Below are 14,970 nucleotides of genomic sequence, written 5' to 3' on the forward strand. Positions count from 1 at the left end.
CACTGTTGCGTCAAGAAATAGAACACAATCCTTTGTCAATGTAGTGACTAAGCAAAATTCAATTTTAGTTGTCATTGCTTCACTTGTTGAGCGGGTCGGCGCAGCGCCGTGGAATGGGCGGGTAGAAATTGGGAACTTCCTATACATACATACGTGCACGTATAGTCATTCGTACACTGTGAATAATCGCCCCCACGGAATAAACTGGTAACTGCTGAACTGGCATAACGCTGCAGAAATTGGTACTGCCGAGCGTTTTGGGTGTCTTTGTATTGAATAATAGTATTGAATTCCTTTGAGACGAGCGGATTGTAAGCGATGACATCTAAAATCCTTTGTAAAATTATAAGTGAACTGCTTAAGATAGTTGTTACTAGTATCCATATTGTAATATATGAAACATCCTGACAATTCCACTCAATTTATTCACGACCCTATATAAAGCCTTAAGACTGTTTAATTCGCATATGTCTTCTCTATAGAATTAATAAAACTTTTTGATAATATTGATGTATTTAAATCACTGAGCCATACTTTATGGGTAATATAATAAAATTTTAATTATTCCACTTCCATAATTTAATTTTTGTTTCTATTATTTAATGTATCATAGGTACTTTAACTAATATTTAATAGTCAAAGCTTCCATCATTCACATAGCCATAAGCAGCTACTTACAAACGTACTTGTGGCTTTGGCACGCCGTCCTGGGTAGAACGGTCGGGTCAAAGTGAAACGAAATGTTTAAATTGATTTTTGGGCATGGCTCGGGTGTGCCTCGGAGCCCCGAATCTACGCCGAGCCGTGTCCCCACCCTAGCCGTAATTTGCCCAAGTCGGAGAGACGGAATGTATAGATCCACTTGTTAACATTAACGTTTTTTTTAACTGTGGAATATAATGCATTCACAATCGATTACACATGATAAGTATGTGACGTATGATGTGCTTAGGATTTAAATAGTTTTGATTCTAGTTTAACTCAGGTCTAATGATAAAATAAGTTTCAATTTCAATCAATTTCAAATATGTATAAATAATAGTGGTGAAATGTAACATTTTTCAAAAGGTAACCCGAGGCAAACGAAAATGCCTTAGTTAACATATCGCAGCCAATTTAACAGAAAACAAAAACTAAGACGAACGTAAATAATCCTAAAAGGGAAGCCGGTAGGAATCGGGTTGCATGGACGCTTCGCCACTGATAAATAAATAAATATTTTTATTATGTTTATTTGTTCTTATATAATACATTTCTACATATGATTTAAAAATAAAAGACCGAAAACAGTTAAATGTGTCCAACCAATAATAATAAAAAAGTTGTATAATAATATTGACAATAAATCTATATATGTACTTAATTATAATGTTTTTTTTTATTTCTTTCAATGACGAGTGACATGACTTTGCGTGAATAGACATTGCAATGGTACCTACCCTCTCAAATGGACACTCACATTTGTAAGACCTCCCACCAGTAAATATGTTATAATAATACGCACCCACATTTAATAAGATGTAAGATTGAAGCTAGCTTGCACGACTCGCGAAATTTTATGAATCTGTATATATATAATATAATATATATAATATAAGTGAATCCCTATTTCCCTTGGTCACGCCATCACGCGAGAACGGCTGGACCGATTTCACAATTATGTTTTTGTTGTTTTTTTTATTGTCAGGAGAAGGTTCTTATGAAAGAAAAAATTCAAAAAATTACGCGGATTATTAGAAAAATTTATAAAACTTAACGGAAATATTAATTTTATATAACTGTCAATTGTTTGAAATAACTGTCAACGATTGACAGAATGCGCGCTGCAAATTCATAGTTAAGACGGGACAATGTCTGTCGGGTCAGCTAGTGCTAAATAAATATTTCCATCATAGTGCTGCTTTCGTCAGCTCCTAATGGATAACAGTGACAGGACGAGGTTTCAAAACTGTTTAGCGCTTCACATGGTTAGTATATCATTGTGCTAGTCTTAAATCTTTTATTTCCTACCTTTTTATACAATACATATATGGAATAGTATTACATAAAATATTTCATTAACAATACTGACATTTGATTGTTGATTTATAGGAATCGGCCCATATTAATATAGATTCATTTTGGCACCGCATGCAAACATCATTTCCATTTTACGTAATGTCAATTCGGTTCAGTGGTTACGAAGCGGAGGCTATTAATATTTTATAAATTGATGTACATATTATCAATCATGATACACCAAGCGTAGCAATTTTGATCCTTCGAGATTTTCATACAGTGCGTGGTAAGTAGTGTTGCCCAAATGCAAGAACAAGACGAGACTTAGCCAGTCTTGGTCTTGGTCTTGCGCCAATACACCTGATCTTGGTCTTGGTCTTGGTCTTGCGCTCCCAGTCTTGGTCTTGGTCTTGGTCTTGCAGCAAGAGTCTTGCAAGTCTTGCAATTACCTATTAGTCTATTACTATTTATTAAAGTTTACTTTAAATCTTAGAAAAACGTATTAGAATTGGAACATTGTGAGCTTGAATTAACATAGCCATAGTAAAGATCAAGCAGATTAATAAATAACTGAAGATTTGATAAGAAATTCGTAAAATCAACTGACCTATATGTCGTTTTCCATGGAAGTAACTGTTTCTTAATAAACATTTATGATTTATAAGCTTACATTTGCTAAAACATGTAAAAAAACAAATTAAATACAATAACTTGACTGTATTTTAAAGAACAATACTTATCTGTCTAGAAAGAGATTGAACCTTCAACTTATAAGAAATTTAATAAAAGAGTTTTACGATTTATCATTGTATCCCAAAGTAAAAATGAAAAATTATTATTAATATTTCCCAATTGGGACCCGAGTGGGGCCAAAGTGGGAAATCCCAAAGTAAAAAATGAAAAATTATTGTTAACATTTCCTAATTGGGGCTTGAGTGGGATTTAAGTGGGAAATCCCAACGTTGAAATAGTAAATTATTGCTAATAGTTCCGCTTGAATAAATCTAACTAAGATAAACGAAAAACAGAAACAAATATTAAACATTTAACCGCAATATTAGTAATATCATCTAGTTGATTCGATGTACATCAAATAAAGCGACGAATGTAATATTCCCGCTTGGACCAGTGGTAACGTGAACGACTGATGATCAAGAGGACCCGAGTTCGAGCCCAACTGACGACAAGGATGCATTCAACCAATAGTTCACTTTCTAATCGAAATATAAAGTTATAGTACCATCAGAGTCCGTAATTCAAAATTATTTTTGATTTTTTGAAATTTTAGATTTTTTATAAATTTAGATTGGGATCTGATGGGGATTTCCCAATTGGGCCCCATTTGGGATTTCCCAATGGGGGCCCATTTGGGATTTCCCAATGGGGGCCCAAGAGGGTTTTGCGTGACATCCCAAAGTGGGCCCCAAGAGGGAAGCCCAAGAGGAGCCCCATTGGTCGCACTTTTAAATTTCTAGTCGGGCTATCCTTACCATTTTATCCCAATCATAATACTACTTGCGTGATCAGTATAATGTATTCATTTTCATTCTAAGCACTCTGAAACTTATTTATTCTTTGGAACACCTGTAGGTACTCTTAAAATTCGAAATTATTTTGCATGAGTATACCTACGCCCTATGGCGGCAATCAAATAGTGTCAAATGTTATGATTTCGGCGTGGCGGCAACGATTGTTTTAGATTTCAAAAGAAGCCGCCGGCGCGTGTATCATAACCATGTACTTCCGAAAAGCGGCAAATTTCTTTGAGAAGTAAGTACAAAACCTTTGATGCCGCATTATCAAAGTGCCGATGATTAAAACATAGCTATGCATGCACTCAGTTTGATTTTAATAGATATTTTTTTATTCGCTATGTTTATGGTATTAGTCGTAATGCGCATAGGTCCAGTTTTTCATATTCTTTGATACAGTTTTTTGCGTCTCATAGAATTCCTAAGCGTACCTACCTATACACCGAACTGTTACACCTAACTACTCAGTGAAATAGCGCTAAGTCCTAGCTGCAAGACGCAAGAGTCTTGCAGGCTATGTCTTGTTCTTGCTCAAGTCTTGCACGGTCAGTCTTGGTCTTGGTCTTGCTAAAAATACGCGGTCTTGTTCTTGGTCTTGGTCTTGCAAAAACGCAAGAACAAGACCAAGACTGCAAGACCAAGACTGAATTTGGGCAACACTAGTGGTAAGTAATCCCCACGCACACACACGCCTTTTATCTGTTGAAAGACCCTTTATATCACTTCATCATCATCATCATCAGCCTACAGCTGTCCACTGCTGAACATAGGCCTCACCTAAAGCGCGCCACGCTGCTCGGTCCTCCGCTCTCCTCATCCAGCGTCACATTCCACAATGCTCGAAGACTTTCGTCTTCAAGCATTGTGGAATCGCCGACGTAAAGACCTGACGAAACCTGCCAAAAGCTGCCCAGCCCAACCGAATCCTCCTATCAGCCTCCCTCTCAAAGTTGTGCCGACATAATTGGGTACTCTGGCCAAGGTAGACGTAATCCTGCACAACCTCGAGGGGGATGTCGTCGACAGATATCAGCCCCGGCACGACATGTTCATTGAACATGACCTTGGTTTTGTCCAGGTTCATGCCGAGACCGACCCGCCGAGAGGACCCATCTAGGTCGTTCAGCATACCGCTAAGCTCTTCCAGCGTTACTGCAAAGATTACTACATCTTCTGCGAAACGAAGATGTGAGATGCGCTCTCCATTGACGTTGACGCTTCGTGCAGTCCAGTCCAGAGCCTTGAAGTCGTCCTCCATTGCGTTAGTGAACAGTTTTGGAGATATTACATCTCCCTGTCTCACCCCGCGACGGAGTGGAATTGGTTCTCTGGTCCTGAACTTGCACGGTCACGTTCGTAACGTTTTTTATATCACTTAATACTAGATAAAGATAATGAACCTATAAATACAAAATCAACATTCAAAAATATCAAAGATTTCTAAAAGCGCAACTTGTTCGTTTCTGTGACTTGTTCCGTATACTAGATTCATTGGCTTTACGTACAAAAACAGCGAGTCAAAGGCTTTGCGTAGTAAAGATTTATCGACAAGAATATGTTATTCGCGTTAATGTTCGCATATATTTCTTTGTTTTGTTAATACCGTTAACTATTGTAGGAAAGCAACTTGGCTACGTCCATATATCTATATTAGTTCGCACGAAATTGTCATCTATAACAATATACCTGGAATTTAATCAAGAGTACTTCAAAGACATGTTTTAATAAATAGTTTACACGGAAATTTTTAGTATTGGAATATTGTGAGAACGGTTTTAAGTACTTAGGTTCTACGGCGTAACACCAAGAAGATATTTGGCGGTTTATAGATTCTCAAATATTCTGTCGTGATATAGCGTAGCAGGATATATTCGTCCATATTCAATTTTACCTTAGAGATTTACACTTATTAAATATCTTATTAAAATCATAATAACTACTGATTCTGGTAAATAACGAAGCATTACCTATAAAGTCAAATGTTCTAATCAATGACAAAGGTTCCATTGTAATACGTCCATAATCATAATATTATTGTTATACGATACCCTACCGGCCTAATTTCTCGATCTCGTTAGAATTGTGTGCATTGTTATTCTCGGTAACTCGGTAAAAGTTATATTAGCTCAATGTTGCTCATTGAACCAAAAAAATAGCCAGACGATGTTTAAATAGGTTGAGTAAATAATCGTGGAATAATTCAAAGTGGCATTATTTCACAATAGCGGACAATCACAGATAGGACACGTGATAGATGTGGCTAATAGATGTACCTATTTAAAGCAAAACTATTATCCGAATAGGCTTGTTCAGCCGTTCTATATTGGGATGACATAAATCCGACGAAATATAGTAAAGGTCACAGTAAAAACATTTCGACAACATTTATATTCCCAGAAATTTGATTCAAAAAAAACAACAGCTAATTTTGTAAAGCCTTTAGATAAGCATGCTATCATTTATGTATATTGTAATAAGAGATGATAACGTGTAGTGCACATCGTGATTTAAGGGGAAAACAAAGTTAGCGCCACGGAGTAAAGCAACTTCACTGCAACACCTACAACTTTGTGGTACTATAAACTTTAAAGGGGCTTGTAAACGATTCACATTATCTCTGCAACTTGCGGTCGACAAATACGGCATAGCGAGATAGCCAGTATCGTAGCAATACTCCGGCAATTATACGCAGAATATTTTTGAAAATGTCCTATGTAATATTTGATTCTCACATTGGCTTCTGGTAGACCATGCAGGAGCAATGACCGAATTATTTTTTATTTCATGCGGTATGATCATGCAACACTTATGAAGTGAACAAGACTGTAAATAATATTTTATGTGTTAACTAGTTTTTAGACAAAGCTGCGTCCGTGAAAAAGAAAATTCTGGTAATAATATTTTCGCGGAATAAAAAATTACATATATGGCATAGTAATACATCTACCTACCTTCCTATTAGTGAAAATATCGATTTAGTAGTTCCTGGAATTAGTACGTTAATTAATGCCTTAAAGCATAAATTCAGGACATTTTACAAAATTAATAAATTTATATTTCATATTTCCACGTACATGAGTAATTAAGTTTATTTTGTATAGAACACATTGGTCTTGAATTAATTTTCATTCACTAGAATTTGTTTACGACGGAAGCTAATACATAATCGTATAACGCTAAAATTGTTTTCGCATTCACCACAGCTAGAGGTTTAATTATCCACCACCTAATTGTAAGTAATTGTGAATAGTAGCTATACACGTATCTCGTAGACACGTGAAAGCAAAATTCTAATTTGCCCATCGTCGTAAAAGGTTTATCTGACTACGTCGCCGCGTCGCGTCGGTGGGAGATCGTTAAAAATAGGGAAATTAGTTTTAGTTGGTTAGCGCGCCGCGCCGTGATAACGGATGTAACAGGTTAGGTACTCACTTTGATGGAGTTGGCTTAACTAGTTTTGCCTAACTAAATATAAAAGTTACCGGTAAACATTCTAGAAAATGTTACGTTTTTATCAAAATTACATTTACCCAAACAGTTCTAAGCTGATATTCAGTGGAGACTGTTAAGATTTTTATTCAAAATTTTGCGCTCGAGCGATGGTTACACGAGCTACCGTTAAATAACATAAATTTACTATACACATTAAAACTAACTATACTCTTTGATATCTTAACATTCAAACAGATCGATTCTAAATTTCGTTTAGCTATAAGAATAAAATGGTGATACTTCGACGTTTGAAAGGCACTGCAAATGATATACTGGGTATGCATTATAAGAATGAAATCAATGCACTTGGTCCCATTATGTGATTATGCGCGATACAGTGTAAACAGAGGGACACTCGACACCAATGTAATGTCATTTTATTAACTTAAACTGACCCTTCGTGATTACTAATTTCTTTTTACTTTTATGCTTTATTTTACGTGATTTTGTGCTCGTTATTGCGATATGTTTTATAACGCGATACGCTCGACCCTCATCATATCATGGAGCGAAAAAAGCGTGGTGAAAGTTAAATTCCGTACTAAGTAGATTAGTAGTCTTTGGTTCCATATTTATTTCTGTTATTTTACTTCCATACTTATTGCTGGCTAAGTAACGTTTTTATAAATCGATTTGGTTACTCGCATAAAGTTTTGTAAAAGTGTAAGTCAAAACAATTATGGTTAAGCATTGGACTGAGTCCCTAACCCCTGTATACCCTACACCAGCATACCAACCAAAACCCGCGGTGGCCTTCTTCGGTGCATACGGGACGGCCCCGGGGTATATTGTTGCACTAAGATAGCTGCTCGAGACCATCCCTACCCAATATCGCATTGCGGCACCTCTCTTTTTGAAGAGGCTAAGATGCCCCCACATGCTAAATGACTCCTTTGGAGTCTACGTAGTCTCTAACTGTCTGTACCTGCGGCGGCGTCGTATGTCGGGTCGGCCACTTCCCTACAATAGCCCGATGGCTGGCACATGCGTCATACTCGTGAACGGGTGCTGCTTGTGTGGACTGTTCTGCCCATTTCGCTTACTATTTGAACTGTGTCCTAGCGGCCGTCACCAAAGTAGTGGCACACGGCGGACACCTCTCTTCGATCCGACACAGTAACGAGCCAAAACACCCTTGGCCCGTCAGCATCTGTGTCAGACGGAATGTCGCGCAACGTGGCGCCTGTCACGCCAGCTTAGGAAGACAGGTCGCTCGGCCGCGACACTCCTCAAGCCCGCACTCGGACTCTCCAGCCTGGTATGCCACTCCTCCACGGCGGCATTGCGGATGGAAGCCAATTGGTCTGTAACCTCTCTCGGGGCTAGTCTCCGCCCGAGACGGGATGCCTCCTTATGCCAGAAGAATACTGACGAGAGGTATTTGGCTTGATGCAAATTTGATGATTTGGTTTTCATCTCGTTAAATTCGTTAGCAGACTGTATTATATTGATTTTTTAACAAATATTCCACGGAACCATATCAACGGGATATAAGTAATCTATATTTTAATAAAAAACACGTCTATCCGTGTGCCAAATATCATCTGAATCCGTTCAGCAATTACTGCGTTTACTTTTAACGAATATCCAAACATTTTCACAAACATTCGACTTGATAATAGTAATAAGTAACATACATAGAGTTACACAATACAGAACGTGGGAAATAAACAATTTAATAGAGCTAACATAATTGCATTCCCTTCTCTTATTCGTCGAAGCGAGTACGATTCGCGGGGGATAGTAATGAGTAGTCAATACCACGTCTCATCTTGCCGCTCCCAGCGTAAATGTTACCTATTCGTCAGCGCTAAAATTTGCGCGCGCTAACCACTCTTTTATCGTTCATCAGCTCCTAAACTTCACCAACTTATTTAATTTCTAAAATTCAATAATTTAGAAATACAACGCAGGATTCCAACAACTAGAAAAACCTGCGTTATGCAGTTAACCTTTAAGTCCAATATCCTCATATTTCTGACGTCATCTACTCTTCCTTTAATGTCTCATCTATACTACTTTGGAATACGCTCCCTTAAGAAATCAGGACAACCACTAACAGATTCACATTCAAATCTAAAGTTCCGATGCTTATCGCTAATAGCGTACCACATGCACCAACACAAAATCTCTGGAAATTAATATATTTTTATATTAACTCTATATTTTATAGAATAAGTATATCTGTATTTATGTAATGTATGTTTTATATATGTATTGTCTCATTTATGTTTTATATACTACACATTATCTCATCTCTGCGTCACAAAAGATAGGGCTGCCATCACCTAAATTGCCAACGCCGGATAGACACGGCAATAATCTCGGACAGTTGGGCGAAATATGGGTTTTTCCCCAGACACCTCAGAAAAAATATTATTTGCAACAAAAATAAAACCATGGTTATATATTTTTTTATTTTTATTCATTTATACAGCTTGTTATTAATGTTTTTACGAAGATTTATTTCAATTTAACGCTTATCTATAAAAAAAATGGATTTCCCCTGATAACAAAAGTGTTCGAGTTTCACCCACTTTTTAAAAAGCCTTGCCGGACGGCCCTCGCATGCCATTCAAACTTAGACAAATTCGGGAAATTCTGGATGGATGGCAGCCCAACCTAAAGATTAACTGTTAGAAATTCCTACGGCATTAAGTCCACATGTATTTAAAACTAAGTAAAAGATACATTCAGAATAAAAACTCAAACAAAACTATACAAGAAGACAAAATACATCTTTTTTAAAAAATGTTTCATGGTTGCTCTATTAGTTATAAAATACTTCTTTGAACCCAGCGCGACTGAATGCCTTTAGTAAAATTAATACACGTACAAAAGAATTCGTTTAGCATTCCTTTGTTTCGATTGTAGGTATCCAAGCTTCACTGACATGCGCATTAACAAGCATTTTTATTTTCCGTTATATAAATGAACAGCCGTATCCGCGTACCGTCAGCAAAAGTATAAACAAAAAAAATAAATAGATATAAAAAAAAATAACTTGAGTAATATTTTCATGGTACCTATAAGTAACTAATACAATAAGTTTTTACCTAACATTTTTGCCAACTAAACGTTGAAAGAATATTCTTTATTTGAAATTTGAAATTTTATTCTTATAATAATAATATTATTCTCCTCCTCGCTCTCCTCCTCGTCTCGCTCTCCTCTCGCCTCCTCCACCTTCATTAATTTTTTCATGCATTCCCACCGGTTTCGGGTAGTTTTGACCTGGTCTTTACTGAGAATGTCAGATATCTGACATTCGAAGGTTCGATGCCTTCGACCCCTACCGGCTCTTCCATCCACAGTCGTCTTATAAACCCTCTTTGTCAGTCTTTTATCATCCATCCTCTCCAAATGCCCAAACCACCTTAGCATAAAAAAGCTTATAAAACGATAGCCAGAAGTTAAAATGGTTTTAGTGTTAAAATGAATTTTTAATAACGTTAGTACCAAAATGACACGCTACCACACGCCGGACATGAGGTTTTGTGCACTTGAGTTATATCCGTGTTCACTCACACAAGCATAGTTTAACTCAAACTCGTACCACGCATCGACGTGTATTCTACCGATAGACACGAACGTCCATATAAACTATTTGTTCAAAATCTGAAGTTAGGACTAAAGTTCGCTGCAGCGCCAAAATATCAATTGTAGTCTAACCAAACTTTTTCAAAAACATGTGCTAAAACACTATAAATAGAGAATAAGTAAAACGCTACATGCATTCTAGATTGTACACCGCAAAACACTGACACAGTATTTGTACCTAAATATATTCATACTCTATTTAGAAGTGAAATAAGTAAAAATGGCAAAATAAAATGAATGGATATGCGATTAATTTACCTCAAATCAAATATGTTTACAGAAAACAAATAATTAATAACAAATGTATATTTTAAACAAAAATCGTCATAACCAAATCACACTTTTACTATATTTTAATGAAATCTTTTCTGTTCTCTAAGTTTAGGTGAAAAAAGGTCAATGAAAAAAAAATGATTACAATCCGATTAGCAGTTTCGGAGATATGTTTTGACAAACATACTATGAATTTTTGTATATTTCTATGGAAGCTTTACTAGATTATTAATATAATTATTTTGCAGTTTCGATAATATTACATAGATACGACGAGATTTTTAATAGAATCGATAACTTCTTTTTTAAGTCGGTTAATAATATCGAACTGGTTAAAATATTAAATAAATTAAAACCCTCCTAAAAACACCACGTTAAATCTGTTTTCAGGCGCATATTTTACCTACGACCAGTTTCATAATGGAACATCTGCATGTTTTAGTCTTTAATTGTCAACGGCATTATGTTGAAATATAAACATATTTTTTTATATTACAGTATTATAACTTACTTGACTAACAATTTTTATTCACATCCAAGTTTACACTTAGACTAGAGTATTTAGTATAATATATGCGCAGCTCCGTCCATTACCACAACCTGTCAATAATGACACTATACTAAAGTCGTTTTGAATGGATTGCAGTTTAATTCAGTTGAGCACAGTGCATGTTCTGAACACCAAATATGTATATCGATGGTGTCACGGCACTCTTGTCGCGTTAATTACAATTGATTGTGACAGATTTACACATGATTTTGACAAAGATGAGTTTAGCTGAGCTCAATATTGGTGTATATCTGTTAATTAATTTGGCTAATTATATTGATCATTATCGAAACTGATATACGGTTTTGTGCTAGTGTCGAGCACTACTGGCTGTCTTAATTAGTATCCTATTATTTGAATCTTACTTTGATAGGCAATCAATAAGACATTAGTTCCAAGTAAACATCGAAAATACATTACACATGTTGTATGTTTTTTTTAAAAATGTTATCCTTTCCCTATGAAGGTGAAACAAATGTATTAGAAAACACTATATTATTATTATCTATGTTTCCTGCGGGAAATTATGGCATAAAGGCCATCCTTCCTTGGCCTCCTTTCGGAAGGCTTGCGTGAGGACATGGACCCACACGTAGAGGCCTCTTTAAGACACATTACTCCAGTTAGGGTTTATACACCTTGCAAGTACTCTGTCTGTACGTATGGAGAAAATACTATTATTATTATTTCATAGTTAGTTATACAGTCATAAATGGGATAATTCCTTAAAGGGGTTTAAATATACGGAAATTTTGAACTTTATTTTATATATCTTAATGGCAACAATAACCGTCACTTCACCTCCTTGTATAATTAACTAACTTTTGCTTACGGCTCCCCTGCGTGAAATATTTTTTTACGGGATAAAATTACTGCTTTATATTAACTGGGACAAAAGTAGCCTCAACATCCGGAGGTTATGTGGCTTCCTATTAGTGAAAAATAAAATAAAAATCGGTTTAAAAGGTTCTAAGATTAGCGCGTTCACAGAAACTCCTCAGCTTTATATATTTGTATTAACGGACGCAACGGAAGCTTGTAAAAGGAATAAATGTTCCTCGTGTTTGCAATACTTTTTATTGATGCTCCGCTCCTATTAGTCATAGCGTGATGCTTTATAGCCTAAAGCTTTCCTCGGTAAATGAGTTTTCCAATATTAAAAGAATTTTTCAATTCGAACCAGTAGTATCACTTTAAGGGACGGAACTTACACGGTGGAAAGTGGATGCACCAGTTGCGCTTCTGCCTACCCTCTTAGTGATATATGGCCTGAGTGTGTGTAAATAATTTAGTAGTTTGCGTATTAATAAAATTAGTTTACTATAGATGTTGAGATATAAGTAGAATAAAAATCGCATAGATAAGCTCACCGGCGCAGACATCAATTAATTAATTAGCTTCCGACCTTAATCCGCGAACGTTAAAGTCCTTATTGTCATCGGCGATATTTCTATTGAATAAATACTAATTAATTACGTGTTATTAGCCGACTCTGTGAACGAATAATTTATTATTATTATAATTTATTTAACATTTCATACACAAATGTATACAGACGGACTTAATACTATAGGCATTCTCTATTAGCCAAATTATAGATTACATGGTATAAATGTCTGTGTTAATAAAATTCGTGGAGAATATCGTTTATAATAATTATATTGAACATAAAGGAGTTTACTTCAATATGTATACATTTATGAGAGTCGATAAAGGTAGGAAAGGGAACCTCATGACGAAACCTACATGACGGAAAATTATTTATATTGTAAATATTAAACCATCCATGTGACTTGTCATGTTTACTTCTATCTATATCTATACTATTATATAAAGCTGAAGATATTATTTTTGTTTGTTTGTCTGAACGCGGCAATCCTAGAAACAACTGGTTCGAATTGAGAAATTCTTATAGTATTATGGTGGATATGAATGAATTGATAGCTTTTATTAGGAAGATTATAGGCTATATGACATCACGCTATGTACCAATAGGCGCGGAGCAACATCGAAAAATGTTGCAAATACGTGGAAAATTGATTCCGTTTGTGAGCTTTTGTTGCATGCGCTGTGTAAACGGATAAGGTTATGCATTCATCATATACTACGAAATTGATCCTATTAAAACAATCATATAAAAATATATTTTAAAACTAAGTCACTCACTGCATATGTCCTAACTCGATAAACTCAAAAACTACCGAACGGATTTCGATGAAATTTGGTATGAAAATAGTTTATGACATAAGATACTTTTACTCCGGGAATTTTACCCAGGAAAATTTGAAATATGTATCTAATATAATGTGAATTTATTTTTTGTTTTCTTTTAACCATAATATTGTTATACAGATCACTTTTATGCTTTCGTTACTAATCGATAACATATATTAAATAATATTTAAGGAATCTTCCTCTATTCTAGATTGTTTTAAGCATGTCGTAAAAATTTTATTTCACGCTTAAAATTATAATCAATATGTTCGTTTTGGAAAGGATTGATGTTTTTGTTTTTCTCAGAAAAACTAGATCAATTGTACCTCCCTGGAAATATTCAACCAGTGTGTTATATTTTGTATTACACTACGTGAGATTAGTAAATTACTTGTTGGCAAGTGCCACAATTAATAACTATAATATGTTTATAACAACATCATTCCCAATTTTTATATTATTATTCCAGGCAAAGAACTGCTCATACTCCTAAAACAAGTATTGTTTCATAATACACAGTAATTACGCTGACTGCAAATTCGTTCTAAATTCAAACTACAATACAATAGTGTTCGCATTACGGCGTGCTGATAGATGACAATAACAAATTGAACGGTAGTCATATCTAAAATGCTGATTTACACGTACAAAACACAAAACTTTTAATTAGCAAATCATGAATGGTCAATTAGGGCCTGTTTGACAAGTTTCAAGAAAATGTTATTCAACATTTTTCGTATTAAACAGCTAACGTAGATAGCATTTGTTTTATATATATAACATTTTTTCAATAAAATTAAGCCTAACAAACTATTTCAACAAAATTGCTGTAGCGGTTTTATTGTCTACATTCGTTTTATTTTCACCTTCCAATTTCATGTCATGTTTTCACCAACAAAAACTGAATTTAGAAAATACAAAACATTTTTGGTTCATTTTATAAATTCTATATAGGTATGCGAACTAAAAGTCGCATGTTTTGATTTAAAAGGCTTCGTCTAAAAATACGTAGCTACGAAAACTGAAGGTAATACGAGCGCTTAGCTCGCTTGTAGCTCTGTACCGTCGATGACGTATATCCAGTATAACATTTTTGCGCTATTTTGTGCAAGTGTAACTGCGATTTTTCCTAATAATTCAAATTTGATGTCTTTTACCTCGAGTATTTTATAGTGCTAGATATTTTTGATATAGTAGAAAAAGCTGGCTATTAATTCACAAATGTTAAAAATATTTTGCAATATCATTTTTTTTATTAAAGCCTACTATTTATAATGTAGAACCATTAACAAATAATAAATAACGAAAAGA

At 35.2% G+C, this 14,970-nt stretch overlaps 1 protein-coding gene across 1 annotated transcript; it reads right to left on the reverse strand.

The window, feature by feature from the left end:
• Positions 1-4,353: 4,353 nt before the first annotated feature.
• Positions 4,354-4,788, reverse strand: LOC115444921. Its single transcript, XM_030170914.2, has one exon. It carries the CDS (start codon positions 4,786-4,788, stop codon positions 4,354-4,356), a length of 435 nt encoding a protein of 144 aa, XP_030026774.2.
• Positions 4,789-14,970: the final 10,182 nt, after the last annotated feature.

This window comes from Manduca sexta, chromosome 27 (genome assembly GCF_014839805.1).
Source record: "Manduca sexta isolate Smith_Timp_Sample1 chromosome 27, JHU_Msex_v1.0, whole genome shotgun sequence".
In the NCBI taxonomy this organism is placed as follows: Eukaryota; Metazoa; Arthropoda; class Insecta; order Lepidoptera; family Sphingidae; genus Manduca; species Manduca sexta.